The sequence below is a fragment of the Panthera uncia genome, chromosome A2, assembly GCF_023721935.1.
Source record: "Panthera uncia isolate 11264 chromosome A2, Puncia_PCG_1.0, whole genome shotgun sequence".
In the NCBI taxonomy this organism is placed as follows: domain Eukaryota; kingdom Metazoa; phylum Chordata; class Mammalia; order Carnivora; family Felidae; genus Panthera; species Panthera uncia.
Window position 1 is genome coordinate 8,701,890 of NC_064816.1, and position 25,317 is coordinate 8,727,206.

Consider the following 25,317-nt stretch of genomic DNA (forward strand, 5'->3'; position numbering starts at 1 on the left):
CTGGCAGGCACCTGGGTAACATCTTCGGCCTTGGCCTTCTTGGGCTTGTTCAGGTAGCCAGGATTTCTAGGGCTCTGGCCACTAAGCTCTGTGAGGATCAGGGTCTGTCTGCCTCCTTCTTTCCTGCCTTCAAACACTTTCAAAGGGCTTCCCTTCCACCATTCCCCCCCCAAGAGACCTGGGGAGCACTTTGCAGAGGGACAAAGACCAGTCGATCCAAAAGCCCTTTGATTCAACTTTTTTTTATTTTTTTTTTTTCTTTTTGAATGTCATGCAGTAATTCACAGTCCCAAGCCCACAGTTTTCAAACAAGGTAGGAAAAAGGAAAAAAGAAGCGAAGGAAATCGGTGGTGGTGGTGGTGTTTTTTTTTTTTTTCCTTTTTCTTTTGTTATTTCAAGCAGGACCAAATGTCAGAAAAAAATGCTTCTTTTCTCAATCATTAATTTTTTTGTCCTTTTTAAAATTGTGTGTCTTTTTAAATTGATTTTTCTGCAGGCAGTAATAGTAGGGTTTGGTATAACCAGCAAGCACTCCTGTGTGTGTCTGAGAACGTGTGTGGGGTATGAGCGTCTGGTGGAGGGTCTTGTGTGGGACGCTGGGTTTCGGCTTCGCTTCCGGCTTTTCCGCCACAACACGGGCCACCAGCTCGCGTTCACCAGGGAAAGGAAAGATTCAATTGAGATGATAAAACTCATCAATAGAAGCGATTTTTTTTTTCTCCCCGTTTTTCTTTTAAAAATGTGTTTTTTTTTTTTTTTTTTAATTTCCATTTTCCCCAAGGTTCTCCAAAAATGGCTGAGTTAATTCGAATCCCTTGGCTGTATGGTTTGTCTGCCTCCCCTTCCCTTCCAGGGTCCCCCTCGTGGGGGGCGGGGGGAGGCGGGGTTGGGTTGGCTGGGTGGGGGTGGGGGGGCTCATCGCCGCCCCCCCCCCCCCCCCCCCCCCCCCCCTTTCGCCGCGGGGGGTCGCCGGCCCCCCCCGCGGGGGCGGGGCCCGGGGGGGCCCCCCCGCGGCCGGGGCCGTCCCGGGCCCCCCCCCCCCCCCCCCCGTGTGCTCTGGGCAGGCGGCAGCGAGGTGGGCCCGCGGCCCGTGCGCGGCTCCTCCCCGCGGGGCGTGTGCGTGGGGTGCGTGGGGGGGCCGGGCGGGCGCGGGGGCCACCTCGCCCGGGCTTAGCACCAGTCGTCGTCGTCGGTCTCGCTGTAGGCTTCGTGCAGGCCTCTCCGGGGGCCCGGCCCGCGCGGCCTGGCCGGTCCGTGCGCCAGGTAGTAGCCGTTGGGGAGTCGCCGGCCGTGCCGGGAAGGCGAGGCGCACGCCGGGCCCGGGGCCCGGGGAGTCCTGGGCGAGCACGCGCGTCGCGCGGGGGGGTGGCGCGTCGTAAGCCGCGGCCCGGGGCTCCTCCCCTCCTCCGCCGCCCGGGCCGTCGGCCTCGTCGTAGTCGGAGCCCCGGTAGTAGCCGTGGTGCCGGGGCCCGGGGGGCCCCTCGGACGCCGGCCACCGCGCCCCGCCGTGGCGACACGCCCTGGGGGACTCGCTCCGGGCCGGGCCCGGGCCCCGCCGCTCCATCGCGGGCGAGCGGCTGCTGCCGTGGCCCCCCGCGGGCGGCCGCTCCCCGGCCAGAGGCTCGGCCCCGGGGCCCGGGTACCTCCGCGGGCCGCTGGGGGCCGCCCGGCCCGGCCGCGCCGCCGGCTGCTGTTGCTGCTGCTGCTGCGGGGGACCCGAGCCGCCGGCCTTACGGATCACGGGGGAATAGGACACGTGTGGCCGGGGGGTGGAGGGGGTCTGGGGGAGCTGGCGGCGTCCCCGCCGCGGAGTGCTGGTACCAGATGTTGAGGGGGCTGGGCTTCCACTTACGGAACTACTGCCCTACACGAAAATTGAAACAAAGGAAATCAAAAAAAAAGATACAACAAAATCAACCAGAAGGAGACGGAGGAGACACAGAGGACGGGAGGGAGAGAGGGAGGGGGCAAAGGAAAACCAAAGGGGGCGGGGGCGGGGACGGGGGCGGGGGCGGGGAGGGGGGGACCGGGAGGAGGAGGTGGAGGAGAGGTGGGGGGGGAGGGGACACAGGACATTTGAATGGAAAAAAAGGAGAAAAGCAACAGCCACAGGTAGGAGGAGGAGGACGAGGAGGGGAGGAGGGGGAGGAGGAGGGAGAGGAGGAGTGAGAGACAAGGAGGGAGGGGGAAGTCGAAAACCAACACAACAAAGTGAAAAGAGAAATGAGAAATGGAGTTTTGTAAGTTTCGGGGTTAAATAGCAGAAGTTTCAAAAATTACTCACAGGCGTCCAGAGGACAGAAATCATAATCGAAACAAAAACGGAAGCCGGGTTAAAGGAAAGCAAAAGGCAGCAGGCAGCCAGCGGGGGGCATGAGTCGTAAGGACCATGCTGGCCAGAAACTCAAACGGTGATCCACAACCAAAGAGGAAGCAGCTGCGGGGCAGGGGAGGGGGCGGCAGGCGGGCAGGGGGGCTGGGGGGGAGGCAGAGTGGGGAGCCAGAGTGGCTGGGGGCAGCGTCTCCCCCTGCCCGGCTCCCCCCTGGCTTGGGGACCCCAGTGGTGGGCAGGGTCAGAGATCACGTTTGGGGAGTGGAGACCCTGCCTAGAGTGGCTCTCTGGTGTGCCCCCCCCTCCCCGCCCCCTCCCCCATCCCGCACCCCCGAGCTGTTTCCCCGTGGGCTCGGATCAGGGGTGCCCGGTGCCACACCCACCTGCCGGTGTGCCATGTGTTCACGGCCCTCGCTGGGCGAGCGGGACCAGCGCTGGTCCCGGGCCCGGGCCCGGCCATGGTCAGGCCGCTCCTGGGCGTAGCGTTCCTTGTCCGAGGGTGGGGGGTGGTGGTGGTGGTGGTGGTGATGGTGCTGCCGATGCTTCCGGTCCTTGGGCCGGCCCCGCTCCTGGTCCCGCTCCTTAGACGGCAGGTCCCCGGACTGGGTGGTCATGCTCAGGTCGGTCCCCAAGCCTGGGCAGAGCAGGGGGTCAGACAAACAGACGGCCATGCAGGAGGTGTGGGTGGCGCACAGGAGGCCTCCCCGAGGGCCTGTGGGCTCTAGACAGGGGCACCTTCTCCCGGACCAAGGAGAGCCTGCTGGGCGTCAGGGGTCTGGTCCCCAGGCTCTGGGCGGCATCGGGCCCAGCTCGGCCGCTTGGTCCTGTCCCCTGAGGGTCCTGCTCCTGGTCCAGACCTCCTCTTTTCGGCCTCGGTGTTTCCCCTGCTCTCCCTTGTCGTCCCCTCCCCTCCTTCGTCCCCTGGGCCCTGAGTGGCAGCCCACCTGTGTCCACGTCCGTGTAGCGGCCCAGGGAGCGCTCAGAGGCTCGGTGGCCGCGGTCTCGGCGCCGCTGGTGGTGGTGCTGGGTGTCTTCAGGCGGCACCCTCTCCAGGGAGTAATCGTCCAGGCGCCGGGCCTTGGGGCCCAGCACGGAGGCTGAGCGCTTCATGGGGCTGGTGTCTGAGATGGTCTGGGGGGGGTGGACAGGCCAGCGGGCCGGGGTCAGCGGCCCGCACCGGGCGGTCCCGGTCTGTCCCGGCCCCTCAGCCCTCAGTGACGGGGTGTGAGTGTCGGGGGCAGAGTCCCAGAGGGCCGTGGGGCTCGGCTTCTGATCCACCAGGGTCTCGGGACCCTTCTGCCTCCTCCCAGGCCCATCCTGGGTTCCGGCCAGGAGGCCCCATCCGATCCACCCCCGTTTCTCGGAACCACCCCTGGGAGGTACCCCCCAGCCCTGGCCATCCAGCCAGGGGCAGGCAGGCTCGCCGAAGGGGAGAGCGTCCCCAGCCGGGGTACCACCCGGAAGCCCCGGGCCCTGGGCAGCACAGCCCGGCGCTCACTCCTGCCTGCTCTCTGGAGGCTGGCAGGCCTCCTGCGTGCTCAGGACCGGGTGCCCAGCCTTCCGGCTCACTGTCCTCTCCTGGGCTAGCCGGCACCGGGCTTTCCTGCCCACCCGAGTCCGGCTCCCAAAGGGAGCCCTTGAGGGGCTTCCCCTGGCATTTGAGGCCCCGAGGGGAGCCGCCCTTCCCCTTGGCCTGCAACCTGGGAGCCTGCCCGCGCTGCACCCCCAGGGGTCAAACCCTAGAGAGGGGCCTGTGGTTCTCTGCTGCTGGGAGAGGAGAGGAGGAAGATGGCACCTGAGGCCATCCCGGCCGAGTGGCCGGTGGCTCCGCCCCAGGTGGCAGTTTTAAGAGACTTAGGGCTCCTGCACCAGAGGGTCAGGGGTGGCGTCAGGGGTACGAGCCTCTGAAAAAGAGCGGGCCAGGTGGGGCTGCAGGTGAGGCTTCTTGGAAAGACGGCATCTCCCAGCTTGGGGGCTCAGAGGAGACGGGGGTTGGGGGGAAGGGTGGGGGGCAGGCCCGCCCGGCAGGCACACGGAAGACACAACACACAGGGATGGGGCTTCACGGGGTGGGGGGTTGCAGTCTGCAAAGAAAGGGGGGGGGTCCGAGGACAGGGGAGATGACGGGACTCCCACGAGGGGGGGTGGGCGGGAAGAGGGGGCCGGAGCCCAGCCGGGAGGCGGTACATACACTGAGGTTATTCCCACGTGGCCGGCCCCTTCTCCTCTGTCACAGCCCCACGGGATGGTGCACACAGAAAAACAGAAAGAAGAAAATAAATATAAAAGCCAAGAGGGAGAGTGAGAGGTGGTACACGGAGATGCCAGGATCGGGAAATCGGGAAAGAGGAACCCGGGCGGTGGGGGGGGGGAGGGGGGGTGGCAGGGGGAGGGGGACGGGGCAAGAGGGTCAGGGAAAGAGGTGTTAAAGTCCCTGGTGTGTGGGTGACCCCAGGCCCGGCTGGCCAGCCTCCCACGGGCACAGAGGAGACAGACAGGCGACACCACAGACAGACAGATGGCAGAGGCACGAGACGGACAGATGGGATGGCGTGACCACAGGCCCCGGGCCCTGGGCTCCGCCTCATGCAGGGTGCCCCAGCCCTGGTTGCCACTGACACTCAAAAGCTTGGGGAGGGGGTGGCCGTCAGCCGTCCTGTCCCAACCCTCTCTTGGGGTCCAGCGACTCAGTCCTGGGGGTGTGGGCGGCGCGGGAGGTGGGGAGAAGGCCTGGCGGGATGACGCTGGGCGGCCACATGCAGCTGGGCGCCCCCCCCCACCCGAGTTCTCAGCAGCCAGAGGCCAGGTCCTGGAGCCACCCTGGCCCAGCCAGGCACAGCACAGCCTTGTACCCCGTGCACACGCCATGGCACAGCACACGGGAAGCCTGCCACAGCCAGACTATGCCGCCCTGCCTTGCAGGCTGGGCGGGCAGCCAGCCATGCTTCTGGCTCCGGTGCCCCTGTCCCTGCGAGCCTGGGGCAGTGGGCGCACCTCCCTCCCCCTCCCCCCTCCCCCCCGCCCCTCGCCAGCACTGACCAAGTGGGTGCTACAGCTGGGTGAAGCGGCCACACACAGACACGCATCAGGCATACGTCCCTGTCCCTCCCCACTGGCCCCCACAAAGACCAGACAGGAAGTACAAACCCCAGCTGTCCCCAGGCCACCCACCCCCCGCCAGACTCTGCTACCAGGTCCTAGGACCTGCCAAGTTCCCAAGAGCAGACCCACGTGCACACGCGTGTGCGTCCGTAGGTGCCAGTAAGAGCACAAACGGACACGTAGCGTGGGTCTGTGCGTGCGCGTGCCCGGGGGCGCATTCTCGATCGCCGGTCTCACCTGGCCCTGACGCGTCACCTCCCCCACCCCTCCCGCGCCCCCATGTGTCCTCCATCAGGGAGGAGCTGAGGGCCTCCGGGGGTGGCCACGGAGGGTGGCAGGGCCCTCACCCTGCGGCTGAGGGTGTGGGTGGCCCCTTGAGCCGGGGTCCCGGAGGAAAGAGACCCCTTGGGCCGTGCGGGGAGGGAGGGGGCCACGGCATCCCCACTGCTGGCCGGCAGGGACCCTGGGGGCCCTGAGTCCAGCCCTGGGGGGGGGGGGTGAAAGCGCTCACCTGGTTCTCCGCGGGGAGGCGGGGCATGGAGGCCGCCCGGGCCTGGCCTTCCATGGGGACATAGTGCTCGCTGTCTGAGTAGCCGTCTCTGCCCATCTCTCGCATCTCCACAGACTGTGGGGCACAGGGCGAGGCCGGTGAGTCCGGGACCTGACGCTCGGACCCCAGACCCTTCCCTCCTGTACTGCTCGCGCCCGGGAGCTGTGGGGCGGTGGGGGGTGGGGTGGGGGGGACAGAGGCACCTGGGAGTTGGGCTGGCTGTTGGGCATGTCGGTGGGAGGCCCCCGCTCTGGGCTCCACGTTCCGGTCTTCTGGAACATCTCCTGGGCCCGCTGGGTCACCCAGGACGGGCTCTCCTTCATGCCGCTTTCGTGAGCCAACCTGTGCAGGGGGACAGAGGCCGGGGTGGTAGTGGGCACTCCAGGGGCGGCTGCCCCCGGGGGATGGCGCCCCCTGCCCTCCCATCCCCACCTTCTGGCCAGAGCCACACTCACAGGCCTCCTCCTGGGTCCAGCTGGGAGGACGGGAGGGCGTTCTGGCCAGGGCCCCCCTCCTGGGTTGGGGACGGGGGCTCCATGCGCTGGAACATGAGTGGTGTCCGATTCTGGGGGGACAGAGAGCAACGTGTGTGCACAGGGCGGAGGCTGGGGACAGGTGTTCAAGGCTCAGGCTCTGGCCACGGCTGCAGCTGAGAGACAGCAGGGGCGCTGTGCCGAGAGTGCGCCACATTCCCCCCCCCCCCCCCCCCCAAGCAATTCCCTCCTTGCAAATCCATGCGGAACGGGACCACTTCTCAACCCGGTCTGGCCCCATCATCTCCCACCTGGACCTGGAGATGCGCCTCCTCCCGGGTCTCCCGGCCCCAGCCCTTACCAGCTACGGCCACCAGAGGGCGGCCACCTGAGTGAGGTCGCTTCCCACGTCTGACGAGGAGCAGGGTGGCTCCCGTCTGACCCAGAGCAAAAGTCAGATTGCCCCCAGGGTGCCCAGGGCCCCCAAGGCGGAGCAGATGAATTTGTCCGGGCCACCTCCTTGGCACGGCCCTGCTTTCCAGCGACCTGCTCTGGGTCCTGGCTACCCCTCGCTGTTCTGGTCTGTCACCGCGGTGCCCGCAGGGCGACGGGCACCGGAGCGGAGGGCGCCAGGGCCCAGGGCCGTACCTGCTCCTCACGCAGGGCCTGCAGCTTCTTGGCCTTGCTCTGCCGGTAGTATTCCATAATCATCATGGCCGCGTAGATCTTTCCTACGGTCAGGTCTGTGGCTGGGGGGGGGGGGGCACAGGACGAGCTCGCCGTGGGTGGGGGCCCCGGAGGCACCAGCCTAGTCCCTGCACCTGCCTCCTCCTCTCTCCCGCCCCTTCCGTCCTGGCGGGTCAGAGCCCGGGGCCTGGCGAGGCACGGCTCTTACACTTGTGAGGGGTGACCAGCAGGTCCAGCGTCTTCTGGGACAGGTTGGGCCAGATGGCCATCATCTCCTTCCTCAGCTCAGCGTCCATTTGCTGCTTGTCGGCCCCGCCTGCAACGTGGGCACAGAGGGGCCCTGACTGCCCGCCCGCTCGGGCTCTAGAGCCCTGGTTCTCACGGGCCACCAGTTCCCTGTGGGCCTGTCCCGGAGGAGGAATGGCTACGTGGGCCTCGGTCCTGGGCAGGGCCAGGGCCGCAGAGTGGCTCTGTGGGGGACAGCAGACATCAAGAGGGTCCAGCCGTGCAGTCTACCGCCCCGGGCCTCGGTATTCCCATCCGCGAAACGGGACGGTGGCAATAGGACCCACCTCACCGGATCGAAGGCCAAAGTAGGTAATATGCGTGTGGGCTCAGGGCAGTCTCTGCCAGAGGATTAGTAGCACGGTGGCCCGTGCATCTGAGACGCGGCCCGGAGTAAGGCCCAGGGAGGCTGGGGTGTCCCAGAGCAACCCTGCTAGAGGAGACTTCTCCTTCAACCAAGCCTCCCCTCCCCCGGATGTGACCTGCTGCCGCTGCTGGCCTTTGGCCCCTCACCCCAGCCACGATGGCCACCGTCTCTTTGCCAGTGATTCCTGGCCCCTCCTGCCTGAGTGCATGGGAACACGACTCTCCCTGGCCCCCGGGACTGGCCGGGGCCCGCGTGAGGAATTCTTTCTAATGAGCTGTGAGCACCGTGAACCATCACTTTCGGGCCGGGGCATTTGATGGCCAGCGAGGGCCACTCTTGAGTTCGTTCTCCCTCTGGTGATATTACGGATCGTGGCTGCTCTCTCAGGCCTGGTGCCTAAGTGCCTGACGGACAGAGCCCCCTGCCGACCCAGGGAGGACACACAGCAGGAACGGGAAGCAGATCTTTGTCGGCTGGAGACCTTGGGGCTGTTTGTTCCAGAAGCAGCACGTTCTCCTCCATCTTGCCTGAGACACCAACCTGGCCCCACCGCCGTTTCGGAGCCCCCAGCCCCGGGCACAAGGGCACTGTTCCTAACTTTTAGGGGCAGGCACCGAGCCACAATAGTCACAGAGCAAGAGCAAGGGCCGGAAGGCCCCCTGCAGGCCAGATACGGACCCTGCAGTTGCTGGATTGTGGGGGGAGGCCCAGCAGGTGTGGGGAAGGGCAGGGGCCAGCTACCCCCCCTCCCCCACCACAGAGAAGCATTTCAGCGTCTCAGCAGCCATCCCCTGGCGCGCATGCCCGCTGAAGAGCTGCTCCGCCTGGGGAGCCCCAAAAGCCCGCTTTGCCTCTCCTGGCCCGGTGTCTGCCTCTCTGCCCTTCCTCCCCCCCCCCCCCCCCCCATTTCCCCCGCCCACCCTTGGGCTGCCCCGGCCCAGCTTCTCCGCAGATGCGGGCCAAGCACAGCCATCTGCCAGGCACTCTGTGGAGTTTTCGCTCATCTTCTCCCATGTGACTCTGGGCACGTGTCTTTATTTCGGGAAAAGTCTAGCAGAAGGGGCTTTTTGCCGATGCGCAGGTAAAGCTCAGTGCCTGTGCCGGAGTGAGAATGTTGAGGCAATGCGGCACTTCGCCGCCTGGGTTAGCACAGCCGCCTCTGCTCAGGTCTCCATGTCCGCCCCCCTCCACCACCAGGGGGCGCCTGTGACCATCCCTGTCGGTCACGGGCCTCCTCTGCTTGGAGCTCTTGTGATTGCCCACGCCCTCACCATGAGTCCAGAAGGCCCTGCGCGATGTTCCTTCTTTTCCTCTACTTCTGCCCTTGCTCACTCTGCCCCAGACACACCGATCTCACTGTTCCTCAAACACACCAGGCACGGTCCTGCCTCAGGGCCTTTGCACAGCCTGTATTTCCTTTGCCAGGATCGTTCTTTCTGCAGATATCCGCATGGCTCCCTCCCTTACCTCTTTCAGGTCCCTGCCCGACCTCTTTATCAAACAAGTCTTCTAGCTGGCCTCCCCAGCTAAAAACAGCCCTCCCCCATCCTCTTTGACTCCCTCCTGCTTTCTCTTCTTCCCACACATCACCTCATGATGTCATTCCCTATCTCACTCGCTAGAGGGCGAACTCCCCTGGTCTGGTCTTCCTTTACACCACTGGCCACGCAGGGGGCTGTGGTCACCAGGGGCCAAGCCACGCGGGGGGTGGGACTGATGGGTGGTGGGTCAGGACTCAGGTTGGGAGGTCAGGACTATTGCGGGAGACGCTTGAGACCCTTGGGAAAACCCCCGGTGTTGTTAAGCTCTCAAGACCCTAGACACTAACCTATAACTGTTTCTCTTTCCTTACGGGAAGTGGTTGGAATTAACGGCTGTCTGCTGTCCACTGTGGCTAAGGGAGGTGCCCAGGGTCTCTGTGGCTCCTTCTCAGAGACACAGGAAGGGAGAAAAGAGAACATAACATTTCTTATTAAAAGCCACTTTCTCTTTAGGGCTTATGTTTCCCGTTTCTCATGAAGAAAAGGAAGACACCTGTCATTACGGACTGAAATGTGTCCCCTCCCCCAAATCATGTTGGAGCCCCAACCCCCCCCCAGTGTAACTGCATTTGCAGATAGGGCCTTTCAGGGGGTAATTAAAGTTACATGAAGTCATAGGGTCGTCCCTAGTCCAGTAGCACTGATGTCCGTCCCTATAAGGAGAGAGAGAGAGAGAGAAGGGTGCCTTGGTGGCCGGTTAAGCGTCCAACTTCCGCTCAGGTCATGATTTCGTGGCTCGGGAGTTCGAGCCCTGAGTTGGGCTCTGCGTTGACAGCTAGGAGCCCGGAACCTGCTTCGGATTCTGTGTCTCCCTGTCTCTCTCTCTGCCCCTCCCCTGCTCGTGCTCTGTCTCTCTCAAAAATAAATTTAAAAAAAAGGAAGAGAGAGAGACAGAGGAGAAAGGCCTCACCAGGGATCAACCCTGCTGGCACCTCAGTCTTGAACTTCCAGTCTGCAGACCCGCGCGAGAAGACACGTCTATGGCTTAAGCCGCCCGCTCCTGGCATCTGTGGACACTGGGGGCTGGGTCGTTCCCGGTTTCGGGGTGCCCACGTGCTATATGGGGGGGGCTGAGCCGCGCCCCTGGCCTCCACACATCCGGTTACTGCCAGCACCTCCCTCCTCAAATCCTGACCACCAAACTGTCCCCGGACATTGCCAAGTGTCCCCTGGGGGACAAGACTGCCCCCCCCCCCCGAGAACCACCACCTTCAATCACATCCAAGATTGTAAGATTGTCAGTCGCATTGAATGAAGGGAAATGTCCGGGGGATTTCAAGGTGGCCTCCCGCTGAGGTCCTGGGGTTCCCTGAGGGCTGAGGCTCGGACTTATTCCTCCTCCAGGTACACGATTACTACGGGGGGGGGGGGGCAGGGGCAGGAGCAACAGTCACCCCCAAACCAGGTGTGATCGGAGTGTCCTGCCCCAGGGTCCTCCCCTCCCCCATCTCATTCCGCAGGACTTGGGCCTCAGAGAGGCGGTCCCTGATCTCAGTGTGACAACTAAAAATGTGTCCGGACATTGCCAACGTCCCTTGGGGGCAGACGGCCCCTGGTTGAGAGACTCCCCAGCCGCCGACCCTGCTCTAGCCTTTCCGCAGAGTTCCAACCTTCCGACACATTACACGCTCCGCGGACTCGTCGTGCTTGTTGTTCGTCGCCCGTTTCCCTGCAGTCCCCTGAGGGTTGGAGGTTCACTGGTCTTTCACTGCCGTGTCCCACATATCGGCGACGGGGCTGGGCACACAGCAGGCACTCAATGAACGCTCTCATTCAACGAGCCACGGCCAACGGCCATCAGTTTCAGGCAGGTAACAAGAGGCCAGGAGGCCACCCTCTCTGGTGCGGGTAAGGCAAAGCCTTTTAGCTCCCACGAGGCCCACCCCAGAACCTTCCAGGTTATGGCGGACCCCACCTTCAGAGAGAGTCTGGTCTTCGGGGGGATTAAAGGGTGGGACAGTGGCCTCTCGGCTGGCCAGCTACGCGCAGTCTTGAACAGGAGTCTGGGCTGGCCCTGGGTGGGGTTAGCCGGGACTGTGGCCCTTTCTAAGACAATGGCAGAAAGCGTTCCTGTTTTTAGGAAGCTGAGGTCACCCTGCGTGTCGGCTACTAGTTGGCTCTGGGCTTATCTTTTCCCCATGAGACCCCTCCCCTCGCCCTGCCCCCAACCCTCCCAGTGACCGGGCTGGCAGCACACGGGTGACTCCGTGTTTATAAAGCTCTCGCTGGGGGCGCCTGGGTGGCTCAGTCAGTTCAGCGTCTGACTCTTAATTTCAGGTCACGATCTCACGGTTCGCGAGTTCGAGCCCCACGTCCACGCTCACGGTGCAGAGCTTGGTTGGGATTCTCTGTCTCCCTCTGTCTCTCTCTCTCTCTCTGCCCCTCCCTTTCTCCTGCTCGAGCTCTCTCTCTTTCAAAGTAAATAAACATTAAAAAAAAAAAGTAAAGCTCTCGCTTTCCGCTCAGCGGAAGTCAGAGTGTTAGTGTTCGGCTGGGGGTTTTGATCTGCTAACTGGGTTTATGTTTGTTCAGGCAGGTGGTTGGCTCTGCCCTCATCGTCTGGCTGCGGGCAGCAGGAGGGCAGGGGGGCAACGAAGGGACACAGACTGAGTCCCTTGGAAGGAGGATTCAGAAACACTCCTGGGTGGAGAGAGCGGGGTGGTAGGGGAGGGGCAGACAGAGGAGGGAGGGGCACAGACATAAAGGGGACACAGGGGTGAGCAGAGGGACTTGTGTCCTCTCTCCCAAGCATCTAGCTAAGAATGGCCTCCCAATTTGGGGAGATCTGGAGAATGACAGAGGTTAATCTGTTCCCACATGCTGTCCCCTGCCTGCTGGACAGGCGCTCAGTATGTTTAGAAGTAAACTGAGCTGTTGGGAAAAAAGAAAAAAAAGGTGTTATACTTTGAGCCTGCCTGAGACTCTCAGCTAAAATGGCTGTGATTGTCATCACTGTTGTAACTGTTGTCCCCACGCACTCAGCCGACCTTCCTTAACCCCAGAGACGGGCTCAGCTGTTCCCCGTGGAACTCCGGGGGGGGGGGGGGGGCGCCTGGTGCCTTTGTCAACATCAGGACCGAGGAGAGGCCCTTGGCTCAGAGATGTTGAGGGCGTGACCCTCTGGGGACTGAGTAGCATCTGGAGTACGAGTGACAGCAGTGACAGCCAAACTCAGGCACATTCCCAGGAGCCCCTGAAATCCTCACGTGGGGAATCTGGCAGGTGTCCCAACGACTGGCCTTACTGGGGTCCCACAGAAGGTGTCCCCGTGGTAAAGGATAACTCGGCACATTCTGGAAGAAAGGACTGGTCCCCGGCTGCCTCCTGGGAGGTCACTTTCTAAAGTGTCCTGTGTGATAAAAACCTCTTTGTTTATCTGAGGGCCTTGGGCCGCTCAAGATAGTTTATTCTAACAGTGTGATTTATGGCGGGAGGGAGGGGGGTCTGGGCCATGTGACATCGTTAGTGTGACCTCTGGAGTGGCTGGGGTCTGAGTAGCTAAGGTCGGTCAGGCCTACGCGACCAACCCCCAAGGGACACTCTGGTTACCGAAGCTCGGGCGGGCTTCCCTCGTCGGTAGAATTGCACCGTCACACGCGGTCGTGGGGACCCCAGGAGCCGACTTCCGGGTGCTGCCCGCATAACTCCACCAGCAGGGGACCCTGACCCATGTGCCTCTGCTTTGCACATTTCATTTTTTTATTTTTAAATCCTACTTATTTATTTTTTGAGAGAGAGAGAGATCACAGAGAGAGAGAGAGAGAGGGAACCATGCTCGGCAGGGAGCCCGACGTGGGGCTCGATCCCACAACCGTGAGATCATGCCCTGAGCCGAAATCAAGAGTTAGCCATCCAACCAACTGAGCCTCCCAGGCGCCCCTCCTCTGCGGATTTTAACCTGTGTCCTTCTGCTGTAATAAACTGCGACCGTGAGTCAAACAGTGCCTCCCAGTTCTCAGTCTTTCTAGTCAATTACTGAACCCGAGTCTTGGGTTCCCTTGGGACCCCTGAACAGGTTCCCCAGAGAGAAACAGCAGCCGGGCCACCAAAGCATCACATACCGAGAGTGGGTGCGCTGTTAGACCCGTTTTACAGGCGAGGGAACCACGGCAGGCCAAATTCTAAAGCCGCCCCTGCCTCCTGTCCTAAGATTCTGGCTGTCCAATCAAACGCTAGTCTAGGGGGCTGCTGTGAAAGGGCTCTGCAAAAGTAATTCAAGTCCTGAGTCGGCTGACTGTCAGACACAGAGCTGATCTGGGTGGGCCTGACCTAATCAGGCGAGACACCGAAAAGCCGAGTATTCTCTCTGGCTGGCGACAGAAGAAGTCAGAGATCAGGTGCGTCCCCGGGCGCTCAGCGTAACCTCTGGCTAAATCCCAGCGAAGAAACAGGACCTCCGTCCCACAGCCACAAGGGACTGAATTCTGCCAAGACCTGAATGAATTTGGAAATGCATCCCCCCCCCCCCCCCCGCCCCCCCGAGCTTCCTGAGAAGAGCCCAGCCCGGCCAACAGCGAGATTTTGGCCCTGGGGGGACCCTCAAATGGGTCACACTAACCCATTTGAGCCCTCCCAGGCCTCTGACCTACAGAACCGAGAGCTAAAAAGCAGATGTTTTAAGCCGTTCCATTTACGCTGGCGAATACATGGCCGGAGGCTCGGGGAGGGTGGCCTCACCTGCCCAGGTTTACGGCGCGGACGGGCAGGTGGGCGAGATGAGGCCACAGAACACGACCCTCTCACTCGATTTCTCACCCAGAAAACTGCCACCCACCCTTGTGCTCCCTCCCCTCCCTGGGCTGGGACCTGGACCAGCTTCCACCCCAACGATGGGGAAACAGTCCTGGGGGCACAGAGCCACGAACAGCCAGAAACCGGGCCCGGACTTCCGTCGTGCACGGAGCTGCCCCGTAAGCATGAGCCGCTCACCTCCGACTTCCTGCAGGAGACGGGACTTCCAGGGGGATGGCCCCACCCCCCCCTTCTGCTGTCCCCTGAGCCTCATCTTGGCCCTTTCCGATCTTTCTTGCTCTCTCCGGGGGCTCCTTCTGCTTTTGTACCTTCGCCAGCATGCTTCCTGGCCCTAACTTTGTCCGTCCTCAACCTGCTCTCCCTCCGGCCCCGGCTCTCCCTCCCCTGGGGACCCTGGATGGAACTCCCGGTGGCTTCAGCTGGTGGAGCCCTGACCTTTCTCTTTAGCTCCCCAGCTTCCGGCCCTCTGCTGGACGACACGGTCATCGACCTGCCCGCCCCCCCTTCCCACACTCCCTCTCCCTGGCGACCGGTGCACCTCTCTCTCTGCCCGGCTGTCCCATCACCTGCCAAGTCACATCTGGTCTCCTGTCAGGCCTCTAGACCCCGTTTCAAGGCAGGGGGGGCTCTGACCCCCTCCGCCAGAGTTGCCCGTCATGAAATCCACTGCTCGCTCTCGGTCCTTGTCTTCCTTGGCTGTTGGGCGGGAACGGTCGTGCTGGAGACACCCTTCGGGGGCCCACGCTGGCCCGGCCTTCACTCGCCTCCCCGGTCACCTCTAACACTGCGGTGGCCCCGGGCTGTCCTTGGGGCCTCTCAGTTCACACTTATCTCCTTGCCGAGCTCGTCCAGTCCCCTGGCTTAAGATGTGTCGGCATCTGATGTCTCCTGACTTTGCATCTCCAGCCCAGCCGGGAAGACGCGTTAACCTCGCCTTCAGAACCTTCCTGGGGAGGCGTTCCCCACCGGAAGCATCCGCGGGAGAGCCCCCTGCCCGCACCGCGTCTCCAGGCCGACACCGACCTCCTGCCCTTCCTTCGCCCCAAACCTGCCCCTCCCACCTTTTCCTCGTCTCAGGCAGCCGCGGCTCTGTCCTTCGGCTGCTCAGGCCCTCGCCCCTGGGGGTGGCCTTGACTCCTCTCTCTGCCTCACACCTTGCATCGGCCATGGCGTGGGCCAGCTCCCAGGACACGGCCGGACTCTGAACACTCCACACACACCCCCCCCCCCCGAGTCTAGGCAGCCATCCTGCTTTCACTGGGATCATTTTTGGGTCAGTGGCCTCCACGCTGACCTCCTCCCGGTCCGTTCTGCCCCGCGGCCAGAGGGAGCCTGTTCAAGTGTGAGTCAGGTCAGGTGCCTCCTCTGCTTTGGAGGCTGCAGGCACCCCCGCTCGCTCAGAGGGCAAGGCAGTTCAGCACGGCCACGGGTGGCCTCCTACCTCAGGGCCTTGGCACCTGCTGGGGCACTTTCTCCCCACGTGTCCACATGACTCCTTCAGAACCTCCTCAGGGAAGCCTCTCCCACTGGAAGCGTGAACTGCCACGTCCCCTCCCCCCCCCCCCCCGCATATAGCACTGGCCGGCACGCAGGAAGCGTGCACGAGACGTTTGCCGGCTGAGTGGGTGAGTGAGGGGAGACCGGGACGGGCCAGGGGCTCCTCTGGTTTCAGGCGGGGAGTGGGATCCCCGGCGGTCCGCTGCTCTCCCCTTCCAGGCCCCAATTCCATCCGGTCCCACCTCCCTGCTCCCGTCCCTGCCCTTACCCTTGGCGATCTTGATGTCCAAGGCTGTGCGGATCAGGGCCATGAGGGTGGAATTGAAGTGGACGGTGTTGTCATCGGCCACGGGCAGATCCATGCGAAGGAGCCTCTACAGAAGACCAAAGGCGAGGGCAGTCATTCCCAGGTACCCCTCCCGGTCCCCCATGAGCCAGACCCACACTACCTGGGGAGCCCCAGGAAGAACTCTGAAGGCAGTGGCTGAGGCGACCCCACCCTCAGGCTACCTGTCTCCAGGGCTCCATTTACGGATTCCCCTTTGTGGCCTGTGGGGAGGGCTCTGGGGCTCGGCTACACCAGGAGCCCCTGCCCTCCCCTCTCCCGCACGCCGGACGCGAGAGCTGGCATGTCCCCAGGTTGGCCCAGACCCCGCCCTGCCCCAGAGTTCTTCTGGACGACTCCGTTCCGTTCCGACCCCAAAGAAGAGAGCAAGCCGGATCTCAGCAGCACGTGCAGCAGCCAGGCACAGGGGTCCACGGCCACAGCCGCCGGGGGGGCCGCCGGCTCCCCCCCCCCCCCCCCCCCCCCCCCCCGCCCCGGCTCGGCCCACACCAGACCAGATGGGCACAGACCACATCATTCCTCTGAGAAGCGGCAGGCAGGCGGCCCCCCCGCGGACGGGGCGGCCCCTCGCGGACATGCAGCGAGGCACAGACACACAGAACGGCAGACAGGGGCGCGCATGCAGACGGAATCTCGAGACTCATTCATAGCTCCGTGGAAAGTGTATCTCAGGGGCATGTCCGGATCTTGGCTCTGTGTGATGGCAAGGGGAAGGGGTGAGGGGGCGTTCCCGCGGCCTGGGGAAGAAAAGACTCCCCATGTCCCAAGCAGGGGCTCTGTCCCCCGTGCTTGGTGATATAGGAGAGGATGCTGGACCGGTGGGCACCAGCCCAGGCTGAGGTGGCATGGAAATGGGGGTTGAGGGTGGATTAGGTGTTCACGGTGCGGGGAGGGAGGGGGGGGGATTCAGACGCAGGTCAGCGGGAAACACAGAGCTGGAGACGGGGAGAGGGCTGGCAAACCCAGAACTGGACACACGAGAGGGACTGGGGCGGGGAGGCGGGGAGGGAGGCGGTAGACACAGAAACACACACAACTGCAGGTTGTGCGCTGCACAAAAGGCTCACCGACTTAGAAGTCACGCATTTGTGTATTTGAATGGCAACTTCTCAGGCGATGACCGAGAAGTTTCCTGTTCTTACCACATGGGTGGATTACAACCATTTTCCAACAGACCAAATGTTCTGTGGAAAGGGTGTCCTTTTCAGAGTTGCACAAAGGTGCCTTATGGACTCCTGGTGGCCCTGCACAGAGCCCAGGAAGCGAAGGGGACTGTCTCTCTCTCTCTCTCTCTCTCTCATACACACATGCACACAGCTAAACACCAAGAGAAGGGACAAAAGGAAAGCGAGAGGAGGGAGAGGCGTGGGGGGCGGGGGGCAGCCCCTTTCCAGCCTTGATCGGGAAGGAGGAGGAGGAGGGATGAGGCTGCAGTGAGACGGCTAGAGAGGCAGGAAGGGATGGCACTAACAGAAGGGGAGGGAGGACTCTCGCAGACACAAGGTGGGCCGGGGTAGATGGGAGAGCAGGATGACGGGGTCATTTTCCGGGAGGCGGGAGGCAATTTCAAAGGTCATCCCTGAACTTCTCGTGGATGAGCTGGAGGGAACAGAGCATCTGTCCTTGGGTGCCAAGGGAGATTCCGGGACAGGGGTCCGGAGGGGCGGCCCGGCCCAGCCGCCTGGCGGCGGGACCCTTGCACCCTCAGCCAACATGCACCATCCCCCGATCGGCCATGGTGCCTGCCCGCCCCAGGCCCCCGCCAAGGCAGCGTGCATGGCCTGCATCAGGGTGCCACGGTCCAGGGGTCCAGCTGCGGCCTGCCTGCCCACTCTGGAACAATGGAGAGGCATGTTGGGGTGTCTAGGGGAGGATGGGTGGCATAGGGATGGGGGCTTGGGAAGCAATTTTGGGGGGGAGGGAGAGGTGGAGGGAGGAGAGGCTCTGGGTACTCCTCGGGAGGTCTTGAATCCCCCAAGGCCCTAGGTCAGAGATCAGCTTCAGGTGTACATGGTGGGGGGGGGGGGTTGCTGCTGGGCCTGGGGGCCCGGGGTGAAAAATAGTGGGGGGGGGGCAGGGCCTCGCCTTGTTGGGGCCAAAGCCCCCTGCTGCGAGGCACCTGCCCCGGCCTGGGCGTGGGGGGGGCCGCTCTGGGTGGGCAGAAAGGAGGCGAGGCGGTGTTCCCTCCGAAGCATGTTTGTGTCCAATTTGGTTCCCAGGGGACCAGGTGCGAGGGGACCGGGGGGGCTCCCCCCCCCCCCCCCCCCCCCGGCGTGTCGGCCATAATGGAGTCTCAAAACACCAAACCACACTCATCAGAAAAGACGGACACAGTGTGCTGCTTAGAGTCAAAGGGACGGTCATGATCCATTTACTCGAGGAGGAAAGGGGGAGAAAAAAAGAAAAAGAAAAGGAAAAAAAGGAGAAGAAGAGTAACTCGGGAAGAAGAAACTCGGCTGGTCGTTCCTGGTCAGCACTGGAAAATCCCCAGTGCCCGACGCTAGTGGTCGGCAAGGGTAGACTACCTTGTAAGCCACTCTGGCCGGACACTTCTTCCCCAGACCCAGGGGCGGAGACATGTGTCTCAGCATCTGATACATGTCCGGGTAAGGCATGCGGCCCCTAGCAGCACCGAAAACAAAACGGGGTGGGAACGGAGAACCAAAGGGAGGGGTGGGGGGGGGGGATGGAGAGGAAGAAACCGAAAAAAAAAAAACAACCCCAAAAAACAAAACCAAAAACAAACAAAAAAAAAACCAAACAAAAGCAGGAACCAAACCAAAAAAAAAAAAAAACAAAAAAAAAACAAAAAAAACCAAAAACCAAACAAACAAAAAAGCCACACGAGCCGAAAAAATAGAGAGAGAAAGATGCAGAGAACAATAAAATAGGTATTTCAAATCAAGGGAAAACAGGAGAAAAAAAAATGGAAGAGGAGGGAATTAAAAAAAAAAAAGATTATTTCACTGCTCACGAGCAGGGAGAGAGAAAGAGAAAAGAGAAAAGTCAGATTCAGTTTTGACTCTGAGCTATGGTTCTGGTGGGGCGTGGAGGAGAGGGGGCAGTTCTCGTTTTGGAGCGCCTGGAACAACGCTTTGGCTCAGTGTTATTTTAAAAATCGGGTGAAAGTTCTCTGGTTTGGCTGAGGCTGGTCTCTGAGGGGGCCTAGACGGGGAGGGGGGCGCTGGGGCGGCGGGAGGAGGGCTGGGGGCTTTGGGAGGCGAAGGGGGGAGGGGGGAGAGAGGGGGGGTTGAGGGGGGGGGTCAATGCACACTTCCGACCCCCCCGGATGTGTCTGATTTGGGGTGCCGTTGAGACCCTGGGATGGGCAGCTTCAGCTAACAGCAAGCAGAAATGGCTGAAGGGAACGGAGAGATATGTTCCATGCTTCATCGAGTCTACGTGACTGCATTCTGTTGGCTAAGAATTTTCTAGTTTAATGCAAGAAAGAGAGATGGCTCTGTTTTTTAGATATATATATATATATATATATGAAATATATATATTGAAGAACCCCAAGCCACACTCATTCCATGGATGCTAGCAGGTTTTAGTGGAAATCAAACCTTGCAAGCAACCCTATGAGGACATTTCTTGCCTAAGCCGAGAGGGGGAGATATCACGCGCAATAAACTGTACATATCCTTATAATGAATCCGACCGCTGAAAGGAGAAGACAGGGGTTAGTGGAGGTAGGGGTCAGGCTGTCCCCCGCGCACACGGCGAGGTCATGATGCCAGGGGTTGGGGACCCCTTGGCTTGAACACTCGCAGACCCGGGGCAGAGGGTTTCGGTTGGGGTGTGTGACAGTTCTGGGCTGGTGGTGGTGGGGGGGGGCCCTCCCCCCGGGGTTCTCTCTGCGTCTCCCTTCTCCACAAGCTACATGGGCTACACTGGGGGGAGGGGGAGCTCGTGGAGGAGAGGACAAGGGGACAGCATCCACCTGCTGTGACCTAAAATCAAAAGACGAAGAGTTAGGAACGAGCCAAAAGTCAAGCCCCAGACCCGTGGCTCACCCCAGGCCCTCGGTCTCACGGAGGGCTTGTCTGGGGCTGCAGGAAGGGCAAAGATGGACTCCTCCCTACTCCTCCCCACCTTCTCCTGAGGCCTCCCCTCCAGCACCCACACTGCTGAGGGGCCCCATTAACGCCTTCTCAGGCCCCAAGCCCAGTCTGAACTAGACTCCCCGGTTAGCGGTGGGTGGGTTCTGAGCTTCAGGATTGCTCCTCTGAGCGTCCCGCAAGGCGTCACGCTGTTCCATGCATGCACTGGGTGGAGACCACCCTCTGGAGCCACCACCTGTCAGTCAGGAGGGAGCACTCGGGTGCCGAAGAGTAGGAGAGCTCGCGCCCCTTGCGACCGTGATTTGTGTGATCACTTGTACCAGCACGACTCCAAACTCACGGCCAAGCCCATCTGCCCAGGGAGCCAGGCCGGCCCCTTTCCCACAGCTCCCAGTAGAGCAGAGGCTGAGAGGCCTCTGGCTTCCTCCCTGGCTTGCTTGTCCTCATCATCCGGAGGCCTCTCAGGCAGGGGCAGGGGAGATTCACGGGAGGCAAAATTCTCAAAATCCTCAATGCTCGATCCCTTTCCTCATCTCCCAGAAAGCCTGGGCCTCGGGCAGGGGTGTACCCGACCAATTCACTTGTAGTGTGGGAGGGCACTGAATCTCATCTCTTTCCTCCAGGCTGACCCCTCTGAGGTCCTGGTGAGCTCCCTAGGGACCCAGCGCCCCAAAGTCTGGGCCCTGGCCTAGCCTAGGGTGCTTTGGTGCCAGAGAAAGGCGGGCGATGTGGCTGAAGGACTTGGGTGACTCCTTACCACGCTGCGGGGTCGTACTCGGCCCAGACACGCACGTACTCATCCAGGTGGTGGGGGCCCAGGATGGAGGAATCTCGGGTGAGGTACTCAAAGTTGTCCATGATGACAGCGACAAAGAGGTTCAGCATCTGTGGGGACCCCGGGGGCCAGGAAGGAGTGGGGGAGAGCGAGACAGACCCAAACACACAGACACAGAGGCCCAGGGAGAGAGAGAGAGAGAGAGATGAGAGATGAGAGAGAGAGAGGGAGAGAGGTGAGATGGGGAAAGGGAGACGGAGAAAGAGAAAGATGGGGGGGGAGGGGTTAGAGAGGAAAGACACAGACTCACACAAGGAGTCCAGACACAGATGGCAATATGGAGACGGGACAGAGAGAGACAGAGGCGGAGACAGAGAGAAATACAAAGAGACAAAGACCCACGATGATGGACAAAGAGAGTTGGAGAGAGAGGGGGGAGAGGCTATGTGAAATGGGGGCCAACCCCAAGGGACCGCCATGGCCCCAAATCTTCCCACACCTGGCCCCCAACAAGGCCAAAGCGAGTGCTTCTTGCGGGCTGTATTCCCAGTCCCAGCACACAGTAAGCAAATATTTCTTGGGTGGATGGATGGATGGATGGATGGATGAATGGGTGAATTTTCCTGCCCCCGTCTGCCTCCGGTGGCACCTTCTCACATATTCTTTTAGCCCTTAGCACGTGGGGGTCTTGCATCATCTTGCCTCTAAGTCTTTGCAAATGTTGCTCCTTTAGGGAACATCACGATCTGTCTCTCTATGGGTAGCAGCATCTGGGGGAACTCCCTCCTTTATACTTAAGAGGCTGTAGCTGGGCGTGGCCGATCCCCACTTTATGGCTCCACAGGCAGCAGTCATGTAACCCAGATCTGTGATTGGTTGGGGGGGGGCGGCACGTGACCCAAGGTGGCCAATGAGAGCCTTCCCTGGGATTTGTGCTGACGCTCCGGCCGCCATTTTGCCTCCACAAGGAGAAAGTCTGGGCATGGAGCCAGTGTGGAGAAGAGCAAAGAGGATGGAGTCCGCTTGTCTGGCTCCAGCCTCGCCTGACCCTTCAGTTACACAAGTCGGTGAACTGTATATGCTGCTTACTTCAGTTAAATTTCTGCGGCTTGCAACCAATTTGATTAAAACAGGTCCTAGCGCCTCCATCACAGCACATATCAGACCACACTGCTGTTGCCTGCCGACCTGTCTGCCTATCACCCCTGCAGACTGAGAGAACCACGTTCTGCCCTTGTACCCCGGTGCCTGGCATGTAGTAGGTATTAAACAAATGTTGAGACGTAAACATAGTAGGTGCTTAACAAATAACTCATAATCCTCGCTGTCCTTAACTTCAGTCACTCAGTTTTTAACTCAGCTTCGTGATATCGATTGAGCACCTGCTGTGCACCAGTTGCTGTCCTAGGTGCTGGGGACCTGGCAGCGAACAAAAAAGAAATCCCTGCCCTTGGGGGGCTGATGGTCAAGTGTAGATGTCCTCTAGGGGCCTGCCCTTCCAAGATGGGCTGTATTATAAGATCTTGTCCCCACATGTACCCATAGCTGCTTGGACAAGGGTGGCCATTTGACCAGAGACTGGGCTGGCCCTTTCAGACTCTTCCGGGGATTTGGAACTGGACAACGGACCCTCCGGGTCAGCAGCTGTAGATGCTGGGAGATAGAGGCTGCAAATCTCTCCGTGTGAGGCCACTGGTGTGAAGAGGGAGAGGGTGCTGGGCTTCTGCTGACAGACGCTGGCGTCTGGCTGGGGTCTGCACACGTCTACACTCCCTCAGCAGCTGGCTTCTTATACCCTGCCAGTGGGAGCCACGGTCAGGAAACCAGACCGGGAAGGACAGGAGAAGGGACTCCTTTTCCTATATTGTGGGTTGAATTGTGTCCCCCTCAAAAGACATGTTCAAATCCTAACCCCTGGGAGCTGTGAGTGTAATCTTATTTGGGAAAAGGGTTTTTGGGATGTCGTCAAGTTAGGAACAGGTCATACGGGATCAGGGCGGGCCCTTGATCCCATCTGACTTCTGTCCCCCAAAAGAGAGAAATCTGGACGCACACGCACAGGGGAGAGGCCATGCGAAGGCAGAGGCAGAGACTGGAGGGATGTGGCCACACGCCAAGGACCGCGTGGGGCCACCAGAAGCTAGAAGAGGCCGGGAAGGATTCTCCCCTAGAGCCTTTGGAAGGGGCAGGGCCCTGCCAACGCCTTGATCGGTTTTAGCCTCCGGAACTGTGGGAGGATCAATCTTTGTTGCCCCCAAGTTTGTGGTCCTTTTTCACAGCAGCCGCAGGAAACCATCACCGTCTGCAATGGTCTAGGGGCAACGGACCACCACGGTGCTGGCACCCCCTCAGCGGTGCCAGGGGCAGCGGGGTGGGTCAGTACACCCTCTTGTCCTTTTAATTCCCCAGCCCTTGCCTCCCACAGCCAGTAATTCTTGGTGGCTTCGGGGTTTTCTATTTCTCTTTCAACCCCATGTAGCCAATCCCTGTATTAACTCTCCTCCACTGAAGACACCTAATACCTAGATGGTTTCTGTTCTTCTCACTGCTCCAGGGAGAGGGGAGAACATAACTAGCATCCTGTGTAACTAGACTGGCGGGGGGACCAGCTCTCAGCACCACTAGGCTTTCCCTCGGTATAACCCAGCAGTTCTCGGGTGGGGGAGATTCTGCCCTTCCCCTCTATCCCTGGGAACACTGTCAATATCTGAAGGCACATTTGCTGATCAACAGCTGGTAGGAGACCGGGGTGGAGACCAGGGATGCTGCTAAAGACCCCGCAGCACACAGGACAGAGAGTGAGCCAGCCCCAAGTGTCAACAGTGCTGACGTCGAGAAACCCCGGTTAACCTAATCCCCAGCGGGCTCAGAGACGCTTCGGAGGGAGCAAATCTGCCGCACAGCCATGTTCTAGAGAAACCCGTGCCCCTGAGTGGGAGCCAGGTGAGGAAGCCCACCCTCACATGTCCACAGACTCACCAGAAACGAGCACAGGAAGATGAAGGAAACAAAGTAGAAGTAAGCAAATTCATTGCCACACTCGGGAGTCAGGATGCCAGAGTTCTTATCACACGGCTTCCCACTGAGGCAGGAAAGCATGATGTTGTGCCAAGCCTCCCCAGTGGCACTCCTGAGAACAGAGAGGGGGCATCAGGGACCTGGGCACCCAGTCCTGGACACTAATACCCCCCCAGGGAGGCCGAGCACCGGGCTCTGGGTTGGACTGGCGTGAGTTCAAGTCCAAGGTAAAGCACCTTTTTTCTCCGGGAACTAACAGAGGTGATTCTCATCCTTTGGCTGTGCATTAAAGTTCACGGGGAGCCTTTCAACAATGCTGGCACCAAAGCCCCACTCCCACAGACTTCGTTTCAGTTGGTTTGGGGTGGGGCCTGGGGAAGCAGGTATGTTTTAAGAGCTCCCGTCCCTCCAGGCAGTAGTCACCTCTTCCTACCTTCTCCCTAGGTCTCTCTGTTCCAGGCACACTGGGATCCTTGCTGTCCCCAAACATGGCAGCCGCGTTCCTGCCTCAGGGCCTTTGCACTTGCTATACCTTCTTCCTGGATTGCCCTTCCTCAGATATCCACACGGCTTCCTCTGTCAGCTATTTCTTCCACGTGTCACCTGCCTCCAGGGAGGCGTGACCTACCAGCCTCCGCTCCTTTAGTTGTTGCTAAATTAGAACTTTTTTTATTGTACCCAAATATGTATAACATAAAATTGATCATTTTAGCTATTAATAAAGGTATAGTTCAGTGGCGTTCAGTACATTCACAATGCTGTGCACCCATCACCACTGTCCACGTCTGGAATCTTCATCTCTCCCAAACTGGGAACTTGTATCCGTTAAACATTAGCTCTCCACTGTCCAGTTGTGGAGCCCCTGGCAATATCTGGTCTGTTTCCTCTCTATGAATTTGCCCTTTCTAGGTACCTCCTATAAGTAGAATCACTCACTATTTGTTCTTTTGCGTCCACTTCCCTCTTAACCTTTTTTATCCCCTTCTAGCACTCTCCATCATTAGCTCACTGATTGCCTTTCTCCCCCATGGGAATAGAAGCATCCGGATGGCACAGACTATCTCTTTCTGCTTTGTTGCCAGGCCCTTCTGCAATGCCTGGCACACAGTAGGTGCTCAGTAAATCTCTGATGAGTAAATGAAAGAACTCTTAATGTGCAGCCAGGATTAAGAATCAAGCCTCAGGGTCTATAAGCCTCAATTTCCTTACCTGTCGATGGGATTGCCGAGAATCCCCACCTCACAGGATGGTCAGGATTCAGTGAGGTAATGTCTGAAAATGCCTTCTGCACTTGTGTCCCTGGGCCTTCAGCTTCTGCCCAGCCAGTGTCCCTGCCGCCACCACTCCCCCCCCCCGCCCCCCGCAAGGCCAGCCCAACCCTCACTGGAACAGAAGAGGACACGCCCCCACCAAAAGAAGAGGGAGAGGACACGCCCCCTACAGGAAGAGGAGGAAGAGGACAGCCCCCACAAGAAGAAGAGGGAGTGGACACGCCCCCACCAGAAGAGGGAGAGGACACGCCCCCTAC

The 25,317-nt window shown here is 60.5% G+C and overlaps 1 protein-coding gene across 1 annotated transcript in view; it reads right to left on the reverse strand.

The window, feature by feature from the left end:
• Positions 1–1,036: 1,036 nt before the first annotated feature.
• The window catches only part of CACNA1A (calcium voltage-gated channel subunit alpha1 A), a 56,390-nt gene continuing 32,109 nt past the window's right edge, over positions 1,037–25,317 (reverse strand). Inside the window, 13 exon segments of the mRNA XM_049639410.1 lie at positions 1,037–1,365; positions 1,367–1,864; positions 2,716–2,966; positions 3,277–3,463; positions 5,946–6,059; positions 6,188–6,326; positions 6,440–6,549; positions 7,106–7,206; positions 7,353–7,460; positions 15,855–15,960; positions 19,499–19,595; positions 20,754–20,881; positions 23,751–23,901. Of these exon segments, the coding sequence (XP_049495367.1) occupies positions 1,171–1,365; positions 1,367–1,864; positions 2,716–2,966; positions 3,277–3,463; positions 5,946–6,059; positions 6,188–6,326; positions 6,440–6,549; positions 7,106–7,206; positions 7,353–7,460; positions 15,855–15,960; positions 19,499–19,595; positions 20,754–20,881; positions 23,751–23,901 (2,185 nt within the window). The 3' untranslated portion in view covers positions 1,037–1,170.